This window comes from Ascaphus truei, chromosome 13 (assembly GCF_040206685.1).
Source record: "Ascaphus truei isolate aAscTru1 chromosome 13, aAscTru1.hap1, whole genome shotgun sequence".
In the NCBI taxonomy this organism is placed as follows: Eukaryota; Metazoa; Chordata; class Amphibia; order Anura; family Ascaphidae; genus Ascaphus; species Ascaphus truei.
In genome coordinates, this window is record NC_134495.1 from 40,719,161 (window position 1) to 40,743,782 (window position 24,622).

General features: G+C 44.1%; 2 protein-coding genes across 4 annotated transcripts in view; both read right to left on the minus strand.

Annotated features, from left to right (window-relative positions):
- LOC142464645 (uncharacterized) overlaps nt 1–24,622 on the minus strand; it is a 755,558-nt gene that overhangs the window by 204,418 nt on the left and 526,518 nt on the right.
- The window catches only part of ST3GAL4 (ST3 beta-galactoside alpha-2,3-sialyltransferase 4), a 114,001-nt gene that overhangs the window by 22,261 nt on the left and 67,118 nt on the right, over nt 1–24,622 (minus strand). For all 3 annotated transcript variants that reach the window (XM_075569278.1, XM_075569277.1, XM_075569279.1), the window contains exon 7: nt 18,643–18,738. In XM_075569278.1, the coding sequence (XP_075425393.1) occupies nt 18,643–18,738 (96 nt within the window). The remainder of the gene's footprint in view (nt 1–18,642; nt 18,739–24,622) is intronic.

A 24,622-nucleotide genomic window follows, 5' to 3' on the forward strand; every position in this document is an offset into this window, starting at 1 on the left:
GGTTAGATTCCTCTCCCAAGACCCCCAGTTGGTGAGTGTTACACTGTGATTTTGTATTTTGTGTGTTTGGTGGCTTGCCAGAATAAACTTTTGTTTATTCAATTATTGTGTCCCGTCTGGTGATGGTGATCCGGTGGTTTCAGTGTTAAAAGTTCTGGTCCCTCGTGACAGCGTCTATCAGTGTAAGCACTTAGAAGTGGCTTGGCCCGCTTTCCTATTCTGTAAGCCAAATCACGACTAAGCAGCTTTTTATAGATGCAGTTTCACTCTTGCTCTGAGTGTCCGATCGATTTGTTAGAAGTGAAGATCGGATGATTTCAAGCCTAAATGTTAATTATGCTATATTATCTATATACAGCTGCAGTACAGCTGCAACGGCCGTTATTCGAACACCACGCAGTGCATACATCGGAATACCGATGTCATGACGCGGGATTTCTTCCAACCGTATCGCTTAAAAACGCGAATGCGGCGAGTGCAGAAAATGGCATTTTAGAGTTTTGGTTTTTAAACACCTTAAATTGACACAGTAGCACAGTACTGTACATATTACAATTCATTCCTTTCATTGCACCCAAAGAAACAGAATCCATGAAATTCAAACAAAGCAATCGCGATAAGCGCGGGTGCCTGGGGTGATTTGCCGCGTTCATGCCGCGTGGAGAACAGCAGCCCACACGAAAACAGCGCCGCGATTTGTTCGAATAACGGCCGCTGCAGCTATACATATATATTCAGCATGTAACTAGTTAAAATAAGTAATTTAGTATTAAGTTAGAAATTATATTGGAAAATGATCAGTTGCCTCTACAAAGATAAGAAGATAAATCAGTCAGGCAGGTGTAGCAATGCTTAAAGTGATTTATGGCACAGAGGCCTATTCACGAAGCAGTGATAAGTGATTTAATGGTCGTTAAATTATATCGTGATACTGCCTGCTTTGCTATTCATTGAACAGTGATAATAGTGCAGTATGCCCTTTAACAGCCAGAGGAAAAAAATTTGGTCGATAAGCCGAAAATCCGATTGCCAATTCTTGGAGTCAGGAAGGAATTCATTTTTCCCCTTAATGGGGTTTTTTGTTTGCCTTCCTCTGGATCAATAACTAAGTATAGATATTGAATAAAGTATCTGTTGTCTAAATTTAGCATAGGTTGAACTTGATGGATGTACGTCTTTTTTCAACCTTATCTACTATGTAACTATGTAACTATGTAAAAAAGGGCAAAATCACTTGTTTTTGCCAGTAAAATGCTATTTCACTAAACAGTGATAAGCATAACAAACTTTTAAAGCTAAAGCTAAAGGTTGGTGCTAAAGATATTGCAAGATGAATAAAAGCATTTTCTTTCTTTTTTTCTACACAGGATTGATACTGTAGGCTGGCGGGGACCCCGGGGGTTCCCAGGGGTGTCCGTGGGTCTGCAGAGGTCCCTGCAGATGTCCAGGGGTCCCCATGAGTGCCTAGGGGACACTAGATTATCTCTGTGGGTATCTAGGGGTCTCCGGGTGGTCCCAAGCAGGTGTCCGGGGGTCTCTGCGGGTGTCTGGAGGTCTTCCAGGGGTCCCCCACCCCAGAAAAATTATGCCAATGTCATTATCTTAGTGGCTAACCATAGTTGTTGGTAAAGGGGATGGGTCAAGCTTGTAGATGCCTAGGGTTGGTGTTTAGGACTTGCGGGAGGGTGGGAGTAGAAGTTAACCCCTTCATTACCTTAATGGTTACAACCACTAAGGTAATGAAGGGGCTAACCCCTAGCGCTACCCTCCTGTAAGGCCTAAAAACCCACCCGGGGCAACTACTACCTTCACCCATCCCCTGTATCAACAACAGGAATGAGTAAAAGTGCTAATAACTAAAGATGGCTAATAGCGCTTTTACCCATTAAAAATAAATAATTACACTGAAATACATTCAAATAAATCCACCCGCCCCCCCCCCCCCCCCCACACTCCCAACACCAACACATATAGTACAGTAATGGGCAAAATTACAAAATTACTATTATCCAGATATAGATAATAGAGCATTTGCCCATTCAGTGACAAGCAATGCTTTTTATAATTCTTGTGTTTCTGTGTTTATTGTTTTGGTAATTCTTCTTTATTTTTGGTGTTTTGATTTTTAATTCTGGGATTTGTTTGGTGTTTGCTTTTATTTATTTATGGTATTTTTGAGGTGTTAACTTCTTAATTGATGTTTTGTTTTGGTGTGTTTCTTTAGGTGATTGTTTTGATTACATTTTGGTTTTTTTTCTTTGTTTATTTTTAGGATGATCATTGACTGTCATAGTGGTAAATCATGTCCATATTATATGGGCATGATGTACCACTGTTCCAATCAATTGTTTTCTTGGCATTTGTAATTCGTTATATTTTGTGCCTGTGTTTTTTTTTAGCTTGCCCATTTATTGCTATAGAGGCAAAGCATTCCCATATTATATGGGCATGCTTTAACACTGTGCCAATCAATGGGTAGCAGGGGTGGAGGGTAGGTTAACCCCTTAATTACTGTGATGGTAGGGATGGCTGGCATCACCGAACACAGAAAGCCCAGCTAGTTACCCCTAAAACTGTGCAACTGGGCTGCCCCAGTAATATTGAATACAACTACATGTCTTTAATATCTGGGGAGAACAGGGGATGTGTAAATGTAACCCATGTCTGTAAGCATATATCCTTTATTCCCTGTAATTGCAATCCCCCAGTTTAGTGAATCAACATTGTTCTGTGATGTGATTTGGGAGTCAGCCCTGCAAAGTGTAAATTTGATTATGTGGCTGTATATAATCCTTTATGTTAGCAGACTTGTAATGTGTTGTGCATGTGTTAATTTCTATTTACTGTAGGCAGACTCAGTGATTAGATCAGCTGAGGTGCCTGCAGAGAAATGTGGATTGAGACAAAGGCTGGGAACGTCGAGGTGTTAAAGACATTTGGGGGCCTATGTTAGTAGCCTTGATAAAAAAAAACACTGTCCCATTTACACTGCCAGTTTTGACAGCATTGCTATCACAGTATTCAGAAAGCCCCCGAATACCTGTGATAGCAAAAAGTGCAAAACTGGAGAGTAGCCGGCGGTGTGATGCTCGTCCCCCTCTCGAAATGGCTAACCCGGAGATTTGTAGCAACCTGGCCTGCGCATATCTCGCCAGCGATCGCAAGATTTTAATTTTAATTATAATACTAGTGTATTAGTGCAGGGGGTATCCGGAGCGGAACTGCGTTGATTTCTGGTCTGGGGATCCCCTGCTTTCCTGAGATACCGGCCCCGGTATGGGGTGCCGGTATCTCCTATACATTTAAATGTCTTGTGTCACGTGACCGCGGGATTTAAATGAGATGAACCGCATTGATTTCAGCCTTGGGGACCCCCTGCTTCCCGAGTTACAGGCGGAAGGGGGTGCCGGTATCTCCTCCATTATTTAAATCCCTCGGTCACACGGCGCGGATGAATTTAAAATGGCAGCGATACTGGCACCCGATGCCCCATACCTGGGCCGGTAACTTGGGAAGCAGTGGGTGCCTGAGGCATACACTAAATCAAAGCGGTTCATCTCAGGAGCTCCCTTGCTCCCGCAAACTATTAATAATAATTACATTAAAGAAGCTTCATTACCTTAGTGGATAGCCGTTAAGGCAATTAAGGGGTTAATGCACAATAGCAGGCTTATTGAGGGCCGAGGGGGTGAGTGAAGGGGGTACTTGGTGTGACGGGGAGGAAAGGGTTAATACCTGATTTGCCATGCATTACTGTTGTTGCCCTGTCCACACCATTTTTATTCCCCATGTGCAGGCCATTCCCTGTCTGCGAGGGTAAAAGACAAGATGCATTGCTTGCCATACCCTCTAACCAACACATGATAGCAGATCTTAAATGTAAGGCAGGAGGTATTATTTTGTAAGTCCAAGCAGGAATTACTTGGACCTCCAGCTGTGATATGGGTGAATGAGCTTCGGTATTTTTATGACCAAGCCTCAAAGGGTTGTAATTATTTTTATGATGGAACCTCAAAAGGTTCCCACAGATTTAGAGTCCCCCTGTCTAAAAGAGTGTCAATTATGACAAGACCCAGAGACCCATAATGTATACAATACTGGCATACTGATGCACAGCAGATGTCAGGCTAGTGACACCTTTGAGACAGAGACTAGACCCAGTGGCCCCAAGGAATGGGTGTAGCCCAGGTATGCTAAGTGGCATGGGCGTCAACCTGACCAATGCGCCCTGCCCACCGGACAGCCCTTTTGACCGGTCTTATGAACTGTGGGTCACTTGGCTATTCGTGGTTTTTTTTGTTCCCACGAGGGGATTGGATCCACATGTTAAAGATAGCTTTGCGCAGTCTATAAATGTGCTTCCCAATTATTCCCAGTGTGATTCCTGAATTTTAATCCATGATGTAAAGATGCAAGACTTTGTTCCAGTACAGCAACAACCAGTCCAGGAGTGAAGGGGTTAATAACCACATAACCACAGGACTTTTAAAACCAAGGCTGCATTTCTTGTGCTTGCAAGCAGAGGACAATTTCTTTTGTTTCAAAGGACAATTTCTTTCATTCCCTGATTCCCGTAAGTGTGGTTTTCAAGTGTATTCTGCAGATGTCGTGTGTTTGTCTATTAAGGAAATAAATCACAATTTATTTTGCAACTTGTTCTGTTCAATCAAGTACCCAGAAATATAAATGTGTTGATAAAAGTTGGTGTCATCGTGACAAGCTTTTAAAAAACTGGTGGCAGCTGGCGGGATACTGATTGAACCTATATTGCAGTTTCCTGCGGGCTCTGTAATATAGTGAGGACCTTGTAGCTTGCAAGCTCCTCAGACAAGTAGCAACTGACACACACTTCTAAAGAGCACGAGAGACTTCACTGTTCCCTTCACCCCTACTCCGAAGGCACCATGAGCGATTGCTCAGGAAGGTTCAGGTCATGGACCAGAGAGAAAGTCGTGGAGAGATGTGCGGGGTATGGCTTACCGACAGATGGGCGGTCGAAGGCACAACTGGAGGAGGATTTGGAGCATCATGAGGACCGCAGGGTCCTACCAGAGGGGTAAGTCCCCGTAGCTGCTGTGTTGGCTGACGCTATTCAGCACGGAGTGCAGGAGGTCCCTCCAGCTCCGGGGCTGCAAGGACATGAGGAGAGTGCTAGTGACCCCCCGGTCATGGGTGGCTTGGCGCCAGGGGTTGCGGACGAGGTAGCAGCTGCAGCTGCCGAGCGTGCCGTCCCTGGGCTCACTGCACTTCTGGCTACATGGGGAATGGGTGTTAGCACTGCGGAGCGAGTACAGCTCCTGACAGCAGTGCTCGGAAGAACCCACAACTCCTACCTTGCAAACGGGGAACAAGGTCTTTCCCGGGTGGATCATCACAGCTTCAGCAAGTTCGTGGATGGCACAGATGACCTCGATGCATTCCTGAATGACTTCGAGACGCAGTGTTCCCGGTTCCGATTTCCAAGAAGGGACTGGGTGGTCAGACTGCGACCACTATTATCTGGCAAAACCAAACGGACTGTGATGGGTATTCCACGCGTGGATGCCGATGACTACGGTTATGTGAAAAGCAGGCTGCTAACCCAGTATGCCCTGACCCCAGAATCTTACAAGGGCAAGTTCCGGACGGGGGTAGTACTTCCCGGAGAGTCATACAGCACCTATGCCAGTAGGATGGCTTTGCACGGGACTCAGTGGGTGGAGGGGAATGGGGTTACAACATTCCATTCCCTGCTGGACTTAATCTTTCAAGAGCAGTTGCTGCAGCAGCTTCCCACAGATGTGAGGGGATGGGTCTATGACCATAAACCTCAGACCTATGAGGATGCAGCGAAAATGGCAGATGAGTATGTGGCCAGCCGAGTTGCAATGAAGGACCCTGTAGCACCCAAAGGAGCGGGCCGTGCGGCCCAGGGTGCTAGGACTACCCCTCCGTGGACACACCAGCCTGCGGCAGCAAACAGCACACCCAAGGCTACAGAGTTCAAGCATGAGAGGAGGTGTAATTCATGCAATAAAGTTGGACATCTCAGGCCAGATTGTCCGGACCGGGACCGGTCCAGAGGACCCCATCAGGGGCAACGCTCACCAACTGTGAGGCCGGTCGCCCGTGTGCGATTGGCACACACAGAGGAGCGAAGTACAGCCATGGAACCAGCCCACAGAGGGATGCCCAGTGGAGAGACTGCACTTGCCACCTCAGGACCAGCAGTGGAGAGCGGGGGGCATCAGGTTGCTCCAGTCGGAATACAGCCCAACGATGTCCGGCAGAAGCATCTGCGGAAGGTGACCATCGGAGACCAGCAGGCGGACTGCTTGCTAGACTCCGGTGCCACCGTGACTCTGGTTCGCCCTGATATGGTGCGGCCAGAGTATTTGCTCCCGGGCACCGGGATGCAAGTGACCATGCCAGACGGTGGACCGCAGTCACTCCAGGTTGCCCGGGTCTTTTTGGACTGGGGTGCCAGACGTGGCATGAGGGAGGTGGGGGTTTTGCCTGGGTTAGATGCTGAGGTCTTGCTGGGTAACGACCTAGGACACGTTACCTGTGTTTTTACCACTGAGCTGGCATCTGTTGCAGCGATCACCAGGAGCCAGTCAGCAAAGATCGCAGCAGAACCAGCCCCTGTCCCCCTGCATTTGGGACCTACAGTTCCAGTAGTCTCTGCAGAGACCAGACAGGTAAGCCAGACTCAGTTGCTTTCTGACACTGACTTACTGTTCCCTGTACCTGTTCCCTGTCCCCCTGTCTCAAATGTGACCGGGGTGTGGCCAGAGTTAGGTGCCCAGTTTAGGGATGCGGTGCGATCTGATCCCAGCTTGGAGGGCATGAGACTGCGGGCGTCCGTGTCTAAGCCAAGCAAGGGGTCTGATTACTTCTTGTGGCACCGCGGGCTCCTATACAGAGAGCAAGGGACCACCGGGTTAGATGAGGTATGGACGGGGAAGAGACAGCTAGTGGTACCCCGGGAATATAGGCAGCAGTTGTTGCGGGTAGCCCACTCCATTCCACTAGCGGGGCATCAGGGGGTCGCTAGGGCGCGAGCCCAGCTGTTGCAGCGTTACTACTGGCCGGGTCATCCAGTGAGACGGCAGAGTTCTGCTTATCCTGTGATGCCTGCCAGCGAGTAGGTAAGGCGGGTGACCGTGTAAAGGCACCCCTGAACCCGTTACCAGTAATAGGGGAACCCTTTAAGCGGGTAGCTATGGACCTCGTGGGACCCCTCATGGTTTCCAGCTGGTCAGGAAAGCGCTACATTCTCACGGTGGTGGATTTTGCCACCCGGTACACTGAGGCAGTAGCGCTTGCCAGTATTGATGCTAGGGCAGTAGCTAAAGCTCTGTTAGCCATTTTTTCTAGGGTAGGTTTCCCTAGTGAGATCCTAACCGATCAGGGGTCGCAGTTCATTAGTGAATTGCTCCAGTGTCTCTGGGAGGCGTGCGGGGTGAAGCACCAGCGCACGACTCCTTACCACCCCCAAACCAACGGACTATGTGAGAGGTTCAATGGTACCCTGAAGCAGATGCTGCGAACATTTATAGAGGCAGAGGGAAAAGACTGGGAGATTCATCTGCAGCTTTTGCTGTTTGCGTCCCGAGAGGTACCGCAAGAATCCACAGGTTTCTCTCCCTTTGAGCTGCTATATGGTTGCAGGGTATGGGGACCTCTGGACCTATTCCGTGAGTGATGGGAAGGGGAGACTACCACTACTGATGCTTCTGTGCTTCAGTATGTGATAGATCTCAGAGACCAGTTAGAGATGCTCGTGGGGTTGGCACAGGACAACCTTAGGGCTGCTCAGACCAAGCAGAAGACTTGGTATTATCAGAATGCCCGTAGCAGAGAATTCATCCCAGGACAGCAGGTACATGTTCTCAAGCCCATTCGGGAGAACAAATTAATGGCTGCCTGGTCGGGACCGTATCCAGTGCTGCGATAGATGAACGAGTGAAACTATGTTGTACAGGTAGATGCTGAGACAGGGAGAAATAAGACTTATCACATCAACATAGCACCGAGTGTGGCGTCGGTGCTTGTCATTTGTAGCACACCGATGGGGGATCCGGCGAGCAATGCTCTGCCTGATCTCCTGGGGGAGGCTAGGCAGGGAGGTACCATAGAACAGGTGGAGATAGGGGCTCAGCTGAGTGTCAGGCAGAGAGCAGATGCCAGGGCTATGCTAGAGAAGTATAGGGCTCTGTTTTCAGACAAGCCAGGGAAGACACACATTGCAGAAAACCCAGTGCTGACAGGTGATCTGAGACCTCTGCATAAGCACGCTTATAGAGTGTCAGCAGAGGTGAAGGGCAGCATAGAGAGGGAGGTAGAAGAGATGCTGGCCCTAGGGGTAATTGTACTATCCCAGAGCCCTTGAGCTTGTCCGGTAGTCCCGGTGCCTAAGAAGGACGGAACCACCCAGTTCTGTGTGGACTACCGGCAGCTCAATGCGGGCACGGTGTCAGATGCCTTTCCCATGCCCTGCATGGATGAGTTGTTAGATGAACTCGCGGGGGCAAGGTATCTGATGACAATGGATCTCAGTTAAGTGTACTGGCAGATCCCTTTGACCCAGGAGGCTAGAGAGAAGTCTGCATTTATTACTCCAAGTGGCCTCTATGAATTTCTAGTGATGCCATTCGGGATGAAAAATGCACCGGCTACCTTTCAACGCCTGGTCAATCGCTTGTTGGAGGGTATGCAAGGGTTTGCAAGGGCATACCTGGACGACATTGCTGTCTTTAGTAATTCGTGGGATTCACACTTAGTGCATGTAGCTGCGGTGCTAGCCAGGATTAGGGGAGCGGGACTCACCTTGAAACCCACCAAGTGCTTAGTAGGGATGGCAGAGGTATTGTACCTAGGGCACAGAGTGGGTGGCGGGCATCTTAAGTCAGAACCAGCTAAGGTGGAAGCTATAGTGCAGTGGCCCATTCCCAAAACCAAGAAGCAAGTCATGGCTTTCCTAGGCACCGCAGGCTACTACAGAAAGTTTGTCCCACAGTATAGCGCCATTGCCAAACCCCTGACTGACTTGACCCAGAAGCGACAGTCTGTGCTGGTAGTCTGGTCTCCTGCCTGTGAGGTCTCATTTCAGGCATTAAAGACTGCACTAGCCAGCGCTCCTATACTTGATGCTCCAGACTATGCAAAAAAGTTCCTGGTGCAGACTGATGCCTCAGACTTTGGCATTGGTGCTGTACTCAGCCAAGTGAGGGAGGAGGGCGATGAGCACCCGGTAGTATATCTAAGTCGCAAACTGCTGCCCAGAGAGGTGGCCTATGCCACCATTGAGAAGGAGTGTCTGGCCATAGTGTGGGCTCTAAAGAAGTTACAGCCTTATTTGTATGGCAGACATTTCACAGTAATAACTGACCACAATCCTTTGAGTTGGTTACAGAGGGTGTCGGGGGAAAATGCTAAACCTTTGTGCTTGAGTCTTGCCTTACAGGAGTGGAACTTCACCATCCAGCACAAGAAGGGAAGTGAGCATCTTAATGATGATGGCCTTTCCCGCCAGGACAGCCCTCAGGACTTACTAACTTCAAGAGCTGGCAGGTCAGCCGAGCCACCGGACGGGGTGGTCAGGGCAGTCCCTGCGTCTTGAGTGGGTGAGGTGTGACGGGGAAGAAAGGGTTAATACCTGATTTGCCATGCATTACTGTTGTTGCCCTGTCCCCTCCATTTTTATTCCCCATGTGCAGGCCATTCCCTGTCTGCGAGGGTAAAAGACAAGATGCATTGCTTGCCATACCCTCTAACCAACACATGATAGCAGATCTTAAATGTAAGGCAGGAGGTATTTTTTTGTAAGTCCAAGCAGGAATTACTTGGACCTCCAGCTGTGATATGGGTGAATGAGCTTCGGTATTTTTATGACGAAGCCTCAAAGGGTTGTAATTATTTTTATGATGGAGCCTCAAAAGGCTCCCACAGATTTAGAGTCCCCTTGTCTAAAAGAGTGTCAATTATGACAAGACCCAGAAACCCATAATGTATACAATACTGGCATACTGATGCAGAGCAGATGTCAGGCTAGTGACACCTTTGAGATAGAGACCAGACCCAGTGGCCCCAAGGAATGGGTGTAGCCCAGGTATGCTAAGTGGCATGGGCGTCAACCTGACCCATGCGTCCTGCCCACCAGACAGCCCTTTTGACCGGTCTTATGAACTGTGGGTCACTTGGCTATTCGTGGGTTTTTTTGTTCCCATGAGGGGATTGGATCCACATGTTAAAGATAGCTTTGGGCAGTCTATAAATGTAGCTTCCCAATTATTCCCAGTGTGATTCCTGAATTTTAATCCATGATGTAAAGATGCAAGACTTTGTTCCAGTACAGCAGCAACCAGTCCAGGAGTGAAGGGGTTAATAACCACATAACCACAGGACTTTTAAAACCAAGGCTGCATTTCTTGCGCTTGCAAGCAGAGGACAATTTCTTTTGTTTCAAAGGACAATTTCTTTCATTCCCTGATTCCCATAAGTGTGATTTTCAAGTGTATTCTGCAGATGTCGTGTGTTTGTCTATTAAGGAAATAAATCACAATTTATTTTGCAACTTGTTCTGTTCAATCAAGTACCCAGAAATATAAATGTGTTGATAAAAGTTGGTGTCATCGTGACACTTAGTCCTTCACTCACCCCCTCTGACCCCAATAAACATTGCAATATGTACTTCCCACCAATACACAACCTATACACTCCCTGTGCCCCCACATAAAAACATTTTAATTTTTTTCTGCACAGGACTGATGCTAGAGGCCAGTGGGTGTCTCAGGGTGGTTCCCAAAGGTGTCCAGGGGCCTCCAGGTGGTCCCCGCTGGTGTCTGGGGGTCCTCAAGTAGTTCCAGCGGGTGTCTGGGGGGCCCCATGGGTGTCCGGGGGTCCCTGCTGGCCTGCGGTATCAATCCTGTGCATACAAAAAATGCAATATATTCAAATAAATAGACCCCCCTCCACTACTCATTCATTGGCACAGTGTTGAAGCAAGTCCATATAATATGTGCATGCTTTGCCACTATAGTAATAATAATAAATGGGAAAGCTAAAAAAAACAGGCCCAAAATAAAAAACACATTACATTAAAAATATACACATTCCAAATGCAAAGAAAACAAATAATTGGCACAGTGGTACCTCGTACCCATATAATATGGGCATGATTTACCACTATGACAGTCAATGGTCAACCTCAAAAATAAACAACCACCAACAATATCACATTTAATCAAAACAATCACCAAATAAACAACAATAAACAAGTAAACACAACAAAATTACCAGCAATCAATAAAGCAAAAACCAAATATCCACCAGAATTAACAATTTAAACACCAAAAAAATTATTCAAAATTATTCAAAATCAAACCACAAACGAAATACCAGAAATAAATACAAGCAAACAACCAAATTACATTTAAAAGAAATAAAAGCACTAGCCAAGCAATCACATAAATCAATAAAAGCACTAGCCAACAACACAATTAATTAATTTAAACCTGTAGCCAACAAAACAATTAATAAATTAAAAAAGCTAACCAATCCTAAAATGTACTAAAAACAAGCTATCCAAATACATAACAATTACATCCAAACAATAAACAGAAATGGAAAAAATAGCAATCAGTAGAAAACAAGCATTTGCCAAAAAATGCATTGCCTGTCACTGAATTTATCTGTACACTAAAGGGGCACAGATTAAAACAGTATCAGCCAATGGGCAATCACAAACATAACCATTACTTGAGTTTTTGGCTACTAGTTTTATTTCTTTAATTGATTGGTTGGCTAGTGGTTTTATTTGTTTAATAGTTTGCTTGAATCATTGTTTATTTAATTGTATTGTTTTGGAATAACAATAGTAATACATTAGCTATTTTGGTGATAGATAGTTATTTGTGATGTATACTATTAAGCTATTTAGTTATTTTATTGCTGGGGTGTGTAGGTGCTTGTGTATTTCTTTTATTATTGTTTATTTTTGGCCTTCATTCAGCACTCCACACGAGCATAAGGAGCAGAGCCACAGAGGGTTTGATTACTGTTTTCATTTGCTATTCCCATTAACCTTTCATTGACTGTTGTGGACTCCTGGTGCTTTTTTGCAAGCTGCTTTTTTGCGAGCTGTGTTCAGCCTTTACTGTACTATTGCCAACAGTGTCTTGTGGTACTTGAACTACTGGCAGATTCTTGCTGCCCTGCTATTAGCTGTATTTAGCCTACACTGTATGTTTGCTATCTATTTTCAGGGGTGTCTAATTTGACCAGTTATAGGGGAAGGGAGGCTTAGGGAAGTACCCCTGGGACCATTTGGACCAGGGGGAATGGGCCAGATGAAGAGGTAGTCCCTCGAAACGTCGCCTCCCTAGCATAATTTCCGTTCTCCGTTTTTTGTGTATATTCCTTGTGTTTCATGTTTTTTCCCCTTTTCCTTCCCCCCCCCCTCCCACCCCTCACTTTGTGACATGCCCATTTGTGATACTGGTTTCTGCAAACACATTTGATTTATTTCTGGTTTGTTTTGTTATTAAATGTATTTTCTGCGTTACAACTGTTTTCATCATTTAGCTATTAGACAGTGAGTGCTGGTACTTACGTAGATTTGTTAGTACTATACAGGGGAATAAGGGTCCCCTTTTGTTCCGTGCACCCTGCAATTGCATACATTTAACACTAACATTAACATTAACACATCAGAGTGCTGTCTATCGTCCCCTTTTACCCTTAGTGGTTTTATTTGTTTAATAGTTTGCTTGAATCATTGTTTATTTAATTGTATTGTTTTGGAATAACAATAACATAATTTTATTGCTGGAGTGTTTAGGTGCTTGTGTATTTCTTTGATTATTGTTTATTTTTGGCCTTCATTATTTTTGTTAGGTGCACCATAGAGTGATATAATGGTTTATCGTGCCCATATTACTGTATATTGGTATGATATACCACTGTGCCAATCAATGGGTAAAAAGTGGGTATAGTGGGTCCAGGGTGGGTGGATAGGCATTGCATTTTTATTGTTGTTTATTTTTGGTGTGTTTCTTTTGGTGATTTTGATTTAATTTTGTATTCTTGGTGGTTGTTTGTTTTTTAGCTAGCCCATTATAGTGGCAAATCGTGCCCATATTATATGGGCATGATGTACAGTATCACTGTGCCAATTAAAGGGTAGAGGGTGGAGGTAGTTGCCCCAGGGAGGGTCGTTAGGCCTCCTGGGTGGGAAGCGGGGGAGGTGGGGTTAACCCTTTAATTACTATAGCGGTTATTAATCGCTAAGTTGATTAAGGGGTTAGGGGCCATTAGTTTGTATTTTTTTTATATATTCTTTCTTGCAACGGAGAACATGGACCTGGAGCCTGCTGATGAGGATGCCTTTCATGATGGCAGTGGTAAGTAGAAAGTTTTATTTACTTTATTGATGCTAGCCGGCAAATTTTTGATTTTGAATGGGCAAATGATCTATTATCCATATCTGGATAAGAGTTATTTTGCCCATTACTATAATGTATGTGTTGAGGTGGGGAGGGGGTGTATTTATTTCAATGTATTGCCAAAAAATAGTTTTGCACAAAAATTGGTACCGCAGGCAAACGTAGAGGTGCAGGGACCACGCAAGGGCACCCAGACACATGCGGGGGCCTACTGCGGGCCCACAGACACCCGCATGGACCACCTGAAGACCCCTGGACACCTGCAGTGACCCCTCGGGGGCCCCCAAAACCACACAGGAACAACCTGAGGCCATAAAGACACCTGTGGAGACCACTCGAGGGCCTCCAGACACTCACGGGGACCACCTGAGAACCCCCAGACACCTACAGGGACCATCTGAGGGCCCCCAGGCACTCAAGGGAACCAACGGAGAACCCCAGACACCAGTGGCCTCTGGTATCAATCATGTGGGGGTATAGGATGTAGGTATTAGTGTTTATTGTAGGTAGTGGGGTGGGTGAAGGGGGTATTTGGCCCTTGGTGGGTAGGTAGCGGGAGGGGTTAACCCCTTAATTGCCTTAGCAGTTAGCTGCGAAGGTAATTAAGTTTACTGTTAATGCATTTTTTTTGCATGGATTCATGCCGGAGGCCTCCGGTGCTAATATTAATGGATATCAGCTCTGGAGACTCTCGGCATCAATCCGAGGCAGGAAAAAAAAAATCTAAGTCCTGCCTCGCCCCCTTATCGGCAGGTTCTCATCACCTTCACGACAGTTTTTCCTGGCGGGAGGATTTTCTAAGGAAATCACCATTCTAGAGCCTCAATTAACCCCTGCAACCTACTCAAGGCTACTAGAATGCACGAATGTGCATACCTGCCGATAAGTGGCTTATCGCGGCTCGCCTGGTGATTTAAAAAAAAAATGCAGATAAAGGTTTTTATCGGCCACTTATCAAGGCTTACTGAATAGAAGTAGGCCTTTTGGGCGAAAAGGCCTCGATAGCTTCTAGCATTGGCCCCTCGGTGAGTGGGTAAGAGTGGACAATCAACTCTGGGGATGGGCTCTCAGGAAGGAGAGCCTTTGTTCCCTGCAGACTCTGTGGCTCCTACCCAGTGGGAGGTCGTGTGTGCCTTAGCACACCCCCTCCTCTGTCTTTGGTGGCACCAACTCAATCCGTGTTCTGGTTGGCCACCAGCCCCTGTCCCATGTAAAGAATAGCCACTGAGGGCTATAAAAGAGGCACTGCTGATCAGAGCACTAGACTATCTGGGAGACCTTCTGGAAGTTTGGATCTCGATTGTGACCAGCTGGAGATACATGTCAGAGTGGCTGCTGTGTGTTCAGCACTCTGATTTCCTGGAAGAGAAGCAGACAGGGTAAACCTATTTGAAGCAGGTCCCTGCACCTAGTTGAGGCTAGAGACTTTCCCCACAGGTCCCCAGTGTTGTGAGTGTATGTCATTTCTGTGTATGTTGTGTATTTGTTGGTTCAGCCAGAATAAACCCTGTTTATTCAATTACAGTACTTTTTCCTGTGCTTGGTGATATTGATCCCAGAAGGTTTTCGGTGTTAAAAGTACTGGTCTCCCGTGACAATTACTATAACGGTTACTAACCACTAAGGTTATTAAGGGGTTAGTGGCCATTAGATTTGATTTCTTACTGTACTGTTGCTGCCAATGGAGGACATGGATGGTGATGAGAAGGAGGACGAGGACGGCTTTTATCCTGGCAGGGGTAAGTGCAAGTTTTATTTACTTTCGGCTGGCTGGTTTTATTTTAAATGGGCAAATGCACTATCCATATCTGGATAATAGTAATTTTTCCTATTACTGTACTAAATGTGTTAGGGGAGGGGGTGTTGTTGGGGGTACAGGGGGTGGATGGCTTGTGTATTGTTAGGTAGTAGGTATTTTAATGTTTATAGGGGGTACAAGCACTTCAATAAGGTGTTCACAGCATCAGAGCTTTAGTACAGATAACGTTTCAGGACTAATGTGTCCCTTCCTCAGACCCAACACCAGGAAGGGACACATTGGTCCTGAAACGTTATCTGTACTAAATCTCTGATGCTGTGAACACCTTATTGAAGTTTTTGAAAACTCAAATCAAGTCTCCTGTGTGCTCCTCCTTTCCTTCATTTTTGTGACATTATCAGGTCCAGCCTTGAGACGCTGGGACCATTGGGAGGTCAGCACCAGAAGCTGAATTATACCTGCATGTCTTTATTAACAGTGGTGTGCCATTTATTTCTATGATTGTTTAAAAGTTAAAGTATCTGTTGTCTAAAATTAGCATAGGTTGAACTTGATGGATGGATGTCTTTTTTCAACCTCATCTACTATGTAACTATGTAAAACTATAATTTTCCGAGGTTAACGAATCCACAAAGTTACTGGAAAAACAATGGCAGTTGTTTATCTCACTAGCATTGGCTTAACATCATGTTAAGTTAGTACAATATTGCGTTTGCTTCCACCACGTGGCATTAAGCCCGTTTTAACAAAATGTTTTTACTCCCACCTGGACCCACAAAAATGGGGACAGGGAGAGTCTATATACAACGTAAACAGAAGAATATACAAATATAAGAATCTGATGAAGGAAAATACCTTACCACAATAATAAGCAAGTACAGTATGTGACACCGTGGTGAATTAGACTCTACGTTTTTGGGCTTGATAAAGGGCAATCCTTAGTCCAAAACGTCTCATTCCTGTTAGTCTGCTATATTTACTTCTGTTTGTGGGAACATATTTTCCTTCATTGCATTCTTATATTTGTATATTTTCTGTTCATGTTTATATATATATATATATATATATATATATATATATATATATATATTTATGATCAATTCAGTACTGTGGACTCTGATCTCTATACAAGGTAACATTTATATTGAAAATATTTTATTTCACTATTTTTTAATTAATATCGGTGTTGGTGTCTTATTTATCTTTTTGACTTGATGGCTGATTTCGTTGTCTATGTACACATGTTGACCATGCCATATTCCAGGCCATGACAATGCCATACACAGGCCATGACAATGCCATATACCAGGTCATGACAATGCCATACACAGGCCATGACAATGTCATACACAGGTCATGACAATGCCATACACTGGTCATGACAATGCCATACACAGGTCATTATAATGCCATACACAGGCCATGACAATGCCATACACAGGCCATGACAGTGCCATACACCAGGCCATGACAGTGCCATACACAGGTCATGACAATGCCATACACCAGGTCATGACAATGCCATACACAGGTCATGACAATGCCATACACCAGGCCATGACAGTGCCATACACAGGTCATGACAATGCCATACAAAGGTCATGACAATGCCATACACCAGGTCATGATAATGCCATACACAGGCCATGACAATGCCATACACAGGTCATGACAATGCCATACACCAGGTCATGACAATGCCATACACCAGGTCATGATAATGCCATACACAGGTCATGACAATGCCATATAGGTCATGACAATGCCATACAGGCCATGACAATGCCATACACAGGCCATGACAATGCCATACACAGGTCAATATAATGCCATACACAGGTCATGCCAATGCCATACACAGGTCATGACAATGCCATACACAGGCCATGACAATGCCATACACCAGGTCATGACAATGCCATACACAGGCCATGACAATGCCATACACAGGCCATGACAGTGCCATACACAGACCGTGACAATGCCATACAGGTCATGACAATGCCATACAGGTCATGACAATGCCATACACCAGGTCATGACAATGCCATACACAGGCCATGACAGTGCCATACACAGGCCATGACAGTGCCATACACAGACCATGACAATGCCATACAGGTCATGACAATGCCATACAGGTCATGACAATGCCATACACCAGGTCATGACAATGCCATACACAGGCCATGACAGTGCCATACACAGGTCATGACAATGCCATACACAGGCCATGACAATGCCATACACCAGGTCATGACAATGCCATACACAGGCCATGACAATGCCATACACAGGTCATGACAATGCCATACACAGGCCATGACAATGCCATACACAGGTCATGACAATGCCATACACAGGTCATGACAATGCCATACACAGGCCATGACAATGCCATACACCAGGTCATGACAATGCCATTCACAGGTCATTACAATGCCATACACCAGGTCATGACAGTGCCATACACAGGTCATGACAATGCCATACACAGGTCATGACAATGCCATACACAGGCCATGACAATGCCATACACAGGTCATTACATTGCCATACACAGGCCATGACAATGCCATACACAGGCCATGACAATGCCATACACAGGTCATGACAATGCCATACACAGGTCATGACAATGCCATACACCAGGCAATGACAGTGCCATACACAGGTCATGACAATGCCATACACCAGGTCATGACAATGCCATACACCAGGTCATGATAATGCCATACACAGGCCATGACAATGCCATACACAGGTCATGACAATGCCATATAGGTCATGACAATGCCATACAGGCCTTGACAGTGCCATACACAGGTCATGACAATGCCATACACAAGGTCATGACAATGCCATACACAGGCCATGACAATGCCATATACCAGGTCATGACAGTGCCATACACAGGTCATGACAAAGCCATACACCGGGTCATGACAATGCCATACACAGGCCATGACAATGCCATACACCAGGTCATGACAATGCCATACACAGGTCATGACAATGCCATACACAGGCCATGACAATGCCATATACCAGGTCATGACAGTGCCATACACAGGTCATGACAAAGCCATACACCGGGTCATGACAATGCCATACACAGGCCATGACAATGCCATACACCAGGTCATGACAATGCCATACACAGGTCATGACAATGCCATACACAGGCCATGACAATGCCATATACCAGGTCATGACAGTGCCATACACAGGTCATGACAATGCCATACACAGACCATGACAATGCCATACACAGACTATGACAGTGCCATACACAGACCATGACAATGCCATACAGGTCATGACAATGCCATACAGGTCATGACAATGCCATACTGTACACAGGTCATGATGATTTTGTAGAGAAATGTTGCTCACAGACAATCATTCAGCACCGTACACTGGAAATGAGACTGAAGGCCTTGGATTTCACCTTACCTTATCACCACATCATATTTATTGATAATGTTGCCCAGTGAACTATTTTTCAGTCGGTGTCCATTCCCGACCACTACACACCTCCGACATTGCAGCCTGAAGGACAAACAGTAAAATAGGATGACATTAAAATCAGACCTCCCGACATTATACCTCATGGGGATTCGTAAAGCCCATATTGTTATACAGTAATTGAACATCCTGTAAAGAGAGCTTGAAAACAAAGCCCTAATGCACACATAAACTTCCCCACAGACATAAAGCAGTGGTCATTATACACATACAGAGAGGCAAATACATTCAGCAAAGTGATTGTGGTCTTTAGAAGTAGAACAGAAATACACCAAGAACTCCCAGAATCAAACAATAGAAGATTCTACCAGGAACTACCAAGAAATACATCTATTCAATGGGATTTCTTTTTTCTCTTCCAAATCGGGTACAGTTTATACAACAATGAAGCGCTCAGGATGTCAGCACAAAAGTTATTCTTTCAAATTCCATCCAGTCCAGTCTAAACCAGTCTAAACCATTGAAGCTGATTACATCCATATCCTGCTATATACACAGTGTTATATATACTGTGTGCTGTGTGGTAATGGTGAAAGGCAGGGTTGCAGACCTGTCTAAGACATACAAATGAGCACACAGTAATATTTCCATTTGCTATATGCTTTACGGTGGAGGGTTTGTTGTCACTTTTTTATCCACCATAACTTAACGAATGTGTGGTGAATAACAACCAAGTTTCAAATGGCAAAGCCTCACACTGATTATACTCAAAAGGTCGAAACAGCTGTCTGTGAGTAGGTTTACTGACTATGCATCTTAACCAAGGCTGTGCTGAAAAGCTTTGCAATGCAGCAAGCATAAGCTTATAGGGGTCCATGTCAAAATGAATTTGAAGCAAAAGGTGGCACTGTGTGCTCATTTGCATGTCGTTTCCCAGAATCCCTTGCTGCAGTGGAAGCACTGTATACTGGGTGATAATGGTGAAAGGCAGGGTTGCAGACCCTAAGACATGCAAATGAGCACACAGTAATATTTCTATTTGGTATATATATCTATATATAGAAAAGGTGTTTTCACTGGACAGCCGTGCCACAAAAATGAGACAGCACACAAAGGTAGTAGTTCAAAAAACTGTATTGAAGTACGTGGCACACACACCGACCTTTCGGTCCTCACGAGGGACCTTTCTGTGTGCTGTCTCGTTTTTTCTTGCACGACTGTCCAGTGAAAACACCTGATCTATCTTAGCTCTAAGGGATAAGAACAAACTTCTACTCCCCGTGAGTGCCAACTGCCTTACTGACTATCTATATCTATATCTAAATATACACACAGATACATACACACGCATATATATACATATATCAACACACACACACACACACACACACACACACACACACACACACACACACACACACACACACACACACACACACACACACACACACACACACACACACACACACACACACACACACACACACACACACACACACACACACACATATACATATACCAACACACACACATATACATACATCCACATTCAAAAGTAATATAGGAGGATGAATTTAAAAAATAATGTTGGATTATGGAGAAGAGAGGCAATTGCAGTAAAAAACAGAGAAAATACTGTGCGCTACTATCTAACCCAGAATATGGAATATAAATAAAGTGCAGTGACTAAAACACATAGATAAGTGAACAAGAAATAAATCACAATAACCACAGTGAGGGTGTATATAAGAAGAAATTATATCACATAACCGTGTATTTGTAGAGGCGTCTGCTGCTATAAACACAGGGGGTGGCTCAGCACCCCCCACACTCTAAGAAATGGAAACAAAAGAAACAGCGCACAACGCCAAATAGTGAAGCAAGTAATGCTATATATTATCAATTAAAGGGGTAATAAATCTGCGTACATCAAAACAGTGGAATAGGTGCATTTAGTGTGTTTCACACAAGTTACCACTCAGCAACTGTTGTCAGAAGAGTCTGGAGCTTGCTTATCTCAGCGGGGGCGCTACGTTGGTTCAGGAGCAGGATTAATGTCCAAAACCCCTCATCCAGCAGTACCTCGCTCCCAAGGGGATTTCCCTTTACAGCAACCACGCTCCGTTGCAGGTATTGGTGCTTGGTGGGACCGCTCGCGCTTCCAAGCCGTCTGATGCAGCTCGTGTAGCTCAGCGAGCAGATCCACTGTGCGGGGGTGAGACCTCAGCTCTGCAAGGGTACACTCGGCGTGCCACGTTGTCGCTCCGTCGCGGGATACTGCGTGATGACGTCACAGTCTCCGCAGCAGCGACGGAACCGGCAGGGAGGCAGTCAAAGTCTCTCAAAGTCTCTCAGAGTCTCTCATAAGCCCAAAATTACCACCGGGAGTGATACTAGCAGGGTGCAGCCAATGGAGGCAATGGCAATATTAAAGCATTAGATAAAAATCATCCAACATGTTTCGTAGAATAAACTACTTCTTCAGGGTGTAATTTGGCCATTACCCAGAGGTCTTAAGTACCTAACAAAGGTGTCTCATTGGTCAAACAATTAAAAATGTACCAATCATCTAGACTAGGTGATGGTTAAAGTGATAGGGAAGATGAAATCATTACTTTTAAAACAACAACTTTATTAACTACATACATAATAAAAAGATTTTATAAACATATAAACTAAACCTAGCATTAATAATTAAAAACATGCTGGAATAAAAGAAACACAATATTAGTTCTAAAATAGATAATATCAATAAATACATATAAAAGATGTAACTAGAAGTAACAATATAAATACGTATAGACAATAGAACAGAGAAGGGAAAACAGAGATACATAGATCAGTGACATCCCTTGGGTATAAGAGGAGAAGGGGGCTAGAAAAATTCTTTGTAAAATTTTTTAATAAAGATTCCTCTTAATAAAGTGCCCAGATGTCAACATCATCATTTAACCCCTTAGGGGACATAGTATCTAACTTGTGTATCCAATATGTCTCCTTAGATGATAGTGTTTTAACTCTGTCCCCACCTCTTCTATTTACAGGAATAAACTGAATCCCCTTAAAAGTGAGATTGGACGGATCTTTGTTGTGGTGTAATATAAAGTGTCTAGAAACACTGTGTTTCCCAAAACCGTTTTTTATATTTCTGACGTGTTCCTGGATACGAACTTTAAGGCTGCGTTTGGTTCTGCCTACATACTGATATCCACACGCACATTCCAATAAGTAAACAATAAGTGTAGATGTACATAAAATAAAGTCATCAATATTAAAAACTCTTGTGTGTTTTTAGAATTAAATGTATGCTTGTTAGGATGTTGGTACTTACAAATACTACACTTACCACAAATATAATTGCCTTTTGGTTTAGGTCCTAACCAGTTCTTTTGTACTGTAGTGTTATTACTTAAAAAAACATCACTAGGTGCTAGCAGATTTTTAATGTTTTTGGCTCTCCTATAGATAAACCGTGGTTTAGTGTCTAAATGTGATCCCAATATGGGATCATTGCACAAAATACCCCAGTGTTTATAAAAAACCTTTTCAATGTCCCTATGTACAGAATTATAATCCGTAACGAAGGCCACATTTAAAATTTCATTTTTCATTATTGGGCCTATTTTATTTCTTGTCTTGGTTCTATTTTGAATTAACATATCTTTACGATCCATGTTACGTACCCTTATAATATCTCTTTCGAGAAGTTCCTTAGGGTATCCCCTCTCTCTGAATCTCAAAAATAGTTTATTAGCCTGCTTGTCAAAAACCTCTAAACTACTGCAGTTACGTCTGAGTCTGACAAATTGCCCTCCTGGTATATTTTTTATCCATGTACTTTTGTGATTACTATTTGCCATCAGCAAATTGTTAGTATCCACCTCCTTAAAGAAGGTTTCAGTCTCCACAGTGCCATCCGCTCTGGAAGTAAGTCTTAAATCCAGAAAATCTATCTGGGTGGCATCCACCTTATGTGTAAACTCAAGGTTGAAATCATTCCTATTCAGGTTTTAATATTGATGACTTTATTTTATGTACATCTACACACATTGTTTACTTATTGGAATGTGCGTGTGGATATCAGTATGTAGGCAGAACCAAACGCAGCCTTAAAGTTCGTATCCAGGAACACGTCAGAAATATAAAAAACGGTTTTGAAAAACACAGTGTTTCCAGACACTTTTTATTACACCACAACAAAGATCCGTCCAGTCTCACTTTTAAGGGGATTCAGTTTATTCCTGTAAATAGAAGAGGTGGGGACAGAGTTAAAACACTATCATCTAAGGAGACCTATTGGATACACAAGTGAGATACTATGTCCCCTAAGGGGTTAAATGAGGATGTTGACATCTGGGCACTTTATTAAGAGGAATTTTTATTACATTTTTTTACAAAGAATTTTTCTAGCCCCCTTCTCCTCTTATACCCAAGGGATGTCACTGATCTATGTATCTCTGTTTTCCCTTCTCTGTTCTATTGTCTATACGTATTTATATTATTACTTCTAGTTGCATCTTTTATATGTATTTATTGATATTATCTATTTTAGAACTAATATTTTTTTCTTTTATTCCAGCATGTTTTTAATTATTAATGCTAGGTTTAGTTTATATGTTTATAAAATCTTTTTATTATGTATGTAGTTAATAAAGTTGTTGTTTTAAAAGTAATGATTTCATCTTCCCTATCACTTTAACCATCACCTAGTCTAGATGATTGGTCCATTTTTAATTGTTTGACCAATGAGACACCTTTGTTAGGTACTTAAGACCTCTGGGTAATGGCCAAATTTTCCCTGAAGAAGTAGTTTATTCTACGAAACATGTTGGATGATTTTTATCTAGTTCTTTAATATTGCCATTGCCTCCATTGGCTGCACCCTGCTAGTATCACTCCCGGTGGTAATTTTGGGCTTATGAGAGACTCTGAGAGACTTTGAGAGACTTTGACTGCCTCCCTGCTGGTTCCCTCGCTGCTGCGGAGACTGTGACGTCATCATGCAGTATCCCGCGACGGAGCGACAACGTGGCACGCCGAGTGTACCCTTGCAGAGCTGAGGTCTCACCCCCGCACAGTGGATCTGCTCGCTGAGATACACGAGCTGCACCAGACGGCTTGGAAGCGCGAGCGGTCCCACCAAGCACCAATACCTGCAACGGAGCGTGGTTGCTGTAAAGGGAAATCCCCTTGGGAGCGATGTACTGCTGGATGAGGGGTTTTGGACATTAATCCTGCTCCTGAACCAACGTAGCGCCCCCGCTGAGAGAAGCAAGCTCCAGACTCTTCTGACAACAGTTGCTGAGTTGTAACTTGTGTGAAACACACTAAATGCACCTATTCCACTGTTTTGATGTACGCAGATTTATTACCCTGTAATTACTAATATATAGCATTACTTGCTTCACTATTTGGCGTTGTGCGCTGTTTCTTTTGTTGCCAGGCAATTGCAGTACCTGAAAGGTCATTGGGGAGGTCTTCATTCAGCAATGGATAGACAATGGCTTAAGGTGATGAAATACACACAGACACACACGCATATATACACATGCACACGCAAACACTAAAACCAGTGAAAAAGTTTGCAGTAGGACTTCAGTTCTTATTAGCTGCCACCAGAGAGCAAGCTATTGCAAAATGATATACAATTGAAAGGTAAACATTTGTGTTGATAAAGGAGTCTGCAATGCATTGCTTGATCTACAGCGCTCCCTTTTGGGAAAATATTTAGCCCACCATCACTTCCTTGGTAAAAGTAATGTGCAGAACTACTGCAGTCATCAATAATAAAGGAGATAATAAATTGCATCTGTTTTTGTTAAAGCCAGAGGAAGGGGCAGATGAACTAATTATTCTTGCATGTTCTGTCACAATTAAGAGAATATTAGATGAGATCATACTGTATATGCTACAATATTGTTTAATGATTATCTATTTTAACGGTGTTGATCAAAGAAAGATCAAAACG